The sequence below is a fragment of the Rhincodon typus genome, chromosome 3 (genome assembly GCF_021869965.1).
Source record: "Rhincodon typus isolate 14 chromosome 3, sRhiTyp1.1, whole genome shotgun sequence".
NCBI lineage: Eukaryota > Metazoa > Chordata > Chondrichthyes > Orectolobiformes > Rhincodontidae > Rhincodon > Rhincodon typus.
The window spans coordinates 120,995,955-120,999,428 of record NC_063334.1 but is presented as its reverse complement, the minus strand read 5'-3'; the positions used below and the strand labels follow the sequence as shown (position 1 = coordinate 120,999,428).

General features: G+C 44.9%; 1 protein-coding gene across 1 annotated transcript in view; it reads left to right on the top strand.

Moving 5' to 3' along the window:
- LOC109914562 (NOP14 nucleolar protein homolog (yeast)) overlaps positions 1–3,091 on the top strand; it is a 32,176-nt gene extending 29,085 nt beyond the window's left edge. The window contains exon 10 of the mRNA XM_048594112.1: positions 2,921–3,091. Within this exon, the coding sequence (XP_048450069.1) occupies positions 2,921–3,091 (171 nt within the window). The remainder of the gene's footprint in view (positions 1–2,920) is intronic.
- The last annotated feature ends 383 nt before the right edge of the window (positions 3,092–3,474 follow it).

The following is a 3,474-nucleotide window of genomic DNA, read 5'->3' as shown; positions in this document are numbered from 1 at the left end:
TGGGTTTCCTCCTACCTGTAGTTTATCCAACATGAATCAGCATATCCATTTTTCCCCCCAACACCACCCCACCCCGCCACTCTTCAGCTACATATCTCACTTCCCTTTAACTGCATCTATATATATTTGCCTTGCCTAAAGTGTGGTGGGGGAAGTTCCATATTCTCACTACAGACACTGTCCTGATTGTTGGATTCATCTTTGTGACTAGATTAATCTTGGATTCACCCACAATGAAAAACAGTTTCCCCAACAAATACCCTAAGCAATGTCATGGTTTTAAAGTGCTCCAACAGGCCATTGAAAAGGTTTACAAATAAGACATCAGTTGTCTTCTCTTTTCAGAGATCCTAGAACAAGCCATATTAGACTGAAAAGAAGAGGAATTTCTTCACTCAAAAAAGGTAGCGAATCTTTGGAATACCCTAGGGCTGTGGAAGCTCACTCATTAAGTACATTAAAGACAGAGAAACAGTTTGAATTAATGACAGGAAGGAATATGGGGATGAAGGCATTAAGATTGATTAGCCACACTGGAATGGCGAAGCAGACTTGGAGGGTGATTGGTCAAGACCTTTGTTCTGAACCATGCAAGTCCAACATTTGTTGGATTTATCTCCAGTAATTAAGGGTTGAGATTACAGTGTATGCACCCCACATCCAATTCTACATGATTGGGTTAATGGGCAAGTCCACCAGTACGTGAAAACCAATAGGATTGCACAAAATGAAAAAGGATTGCACATTAGTCCTTCTCTTCTGAAGAAGTCACCACATTTAGCCTAAACTTAATCTCACTAATGAAGCATTGACCCTTCAGCAGGCAGAAGCAAAGAGTGTCAGAAACTTGAAACTCTTTTCCACAAACTGCAGTGCAACAACAGTTAACTGTAAAACAAAGATAAAGTCAACTTTTGCTACCCAAAGAAGGGATATTTGGGTGTGGTGGCTGTAATAGGTTTGAGGGGGCAAGAACGAGTCATGCCCTCCTTAACAATGACAGCTTTGTCAGACCCAGAAGGTCCAATTCATGCTGCATTTGTTCATTTTATCAGGTGCTAAATAATAGATATATAATTAGCTTTTGAGGAAGCAAAAGAAACTGCAATTCTTCCCCCAATTGTTTGAGAAAACCACTGCATTATCAGTTGTGAAGACCAACCTATTACCCACGTCAACAATTATAGATGAATGACGGGCTCCCAGGCAAGGTTTAAGTTAGCAGAACGATACCCCAGTACGCAGCCCAATATCCCAGAGGTGGTAAAACAACCAACAGAATAACATGAACAGAAACAAAGTATGCTGCAGGAGGCTTTTATTTGGCCCATCACATCTACACCAGGACAAAGAACAAAGTTGCATAGTATGCACAACCTCAGCAATCAACACAAATTGTTAGAGCACAGGAAAGGACCATTTAATCCATTCTGTCTGTGTCAACTCTGAAAACTACCCAATTTGTCAGAATCCCCAACTACATCCCTCAAAACCGAGCAATTTTCTGCCCTTTTGAATATTTAAAAAGTTCTGTTCAGGAACATACTGCTGATTCTGCTTCTACTACCACTTTATTCTGAAACAATTCCAAGCAAGTGTAATGTCAGTAATATTGTAACAATTTCTGAACATCAATAATTAAAATCAAAGTTTATTCCCTCAACAGAATCATAAACGTTGTCTGGGACACTGAGAACCTGCCCTCCTTCAAAGCAGGGGCCTCCATATCCCCAACATCTACTTTTGATGAGGGTGACAGTGCCTTGGTTTAACATCACAGCCCCTAAACAGTGCAGTGCTCCATCAGGACTGCACTAGGAGTGTCAGCTGCATCATGTACTCTGGTCTCTAAAGCAGGACTTGAACTCAAGAGCTGACAGACTCAGAAGCAACAGCATTACTGACTGAGCCACAGCTGACACTCGAAGGAGAATTAAACAAAGATACATGGACTCTAGCATTAGACTCTGGACCCTGGGTTGTGCTGGAAATATTGATTAGGGCCATTACATACAATGTCGCTATAGTTTCTCTGTTGTCTTTCATCATTCTTACACAATTGCAGCTCATTAGAAAGAAAGGGACAGTGAGAATTCCTATAATAGGCACTTGCAAATGGTGAATCAAAAATTCAAATAACCACACCAAGATGCCAGAAAGCACCACAATTGTTCACCAGCGGGTTCATCTGGAAATGAAAGATTCTGCCTGCACCAGGGTTATGTTGTCTGCACATAAAAAGGTGGGATGGCGGTAAGCAGGAACATACTGATACATGCACAGGTACCCATCCAGCAACGGGCACAGGAAGAGGGAAAAACTAAACTAGGGGGTAATAAACAAGCGTCCAGGGGAGAAATAAAAGATTGTTTTACCCCGAGAGATAAGGGTGAGAAATTAAAAAGAAAGAAACAGCGGCTGAAGCCACCTCTTCTTTGAGCAAAAGCCGTTTCCCATCCATTCCGCTCCACAGTGAGCTCCCCCCGGCTCCGGGCCAACAGCAGCAGAAAGCAGAGGCCAGGGGAAGGGAAAGGGCTGACAGACAGAGACCGACCATTTCCTCAGGCGGCTCGGACGCTCGACTGCACCGGCTGAGGAAAATGATGGGGGTGTCGGAGGAAGGCGACTGGGGAAGAGAGAGAGAGAGAGAGAGTCCGGTCACCGCTTCACCGCCCAATCCAGCGGGTTGGGGTAGGAGAGAAGGCCAAGGTTGAGGCCCAGACCCTAATAGGGAGGAGGAAAGGCCGCTCCCCGATCGCCCGGGCCGGCTGGGTGTGTGTGAGAGAGAGCGAGAGAGACTCCCGGGGGGCGAGCGGCTACAATGTTTCCCTCGGCCATTGTCCTCCGCTACAATGTGGCCGCCTTTTGTCACTTGGTAGCTCTTTGATACATTTTTTTTGTTACCTTCTCTGGCTTTCAGGAGCACCGTGTTAGCTACAATGTTCTCCAGCTCCATCCGTGCGGCCCCGCTTTCCCCCTCACACCCAATGTCTCCGTGAGAGGAGGGAATATGTCAGCTTCAGTCCTCAGGCAGCCTCATTGGTGCTGCCGTGAAAGAAACCCGCCCCCTCGTTGCTTCACCCGCCAATAGTCGCTCTGGAGCGGTGTGCACTTCGGAAGAACGACTTGAGCAGGCCATTCAGGCCCTTAGAGCCTGTGCACTGCCTCATTCTAGCCCACTCTTACTCTGGAAGCTAGCATTCCAGTCACCACCGCGTCGTTGTTTTTTTTTTTTTTAAAAAAAAAAATGCACGTTTTAGTGACATACGTCCCTCAAGATTTCTTTGGGCAACAAAGATAGAAAATACAAGGAGGAGTAGACCATTCGGCCCAGCTCTGCTATTCAACACAATCATGACTGATCATCACACTCAGCACCGTGTTTTTTTCCTCCCCAGACCCTTTGGTCATTTCAGCCCTAAGAACTGTATCTAACTCCTTGAAAATACAAAAATAATTAATTAAATAAATAAA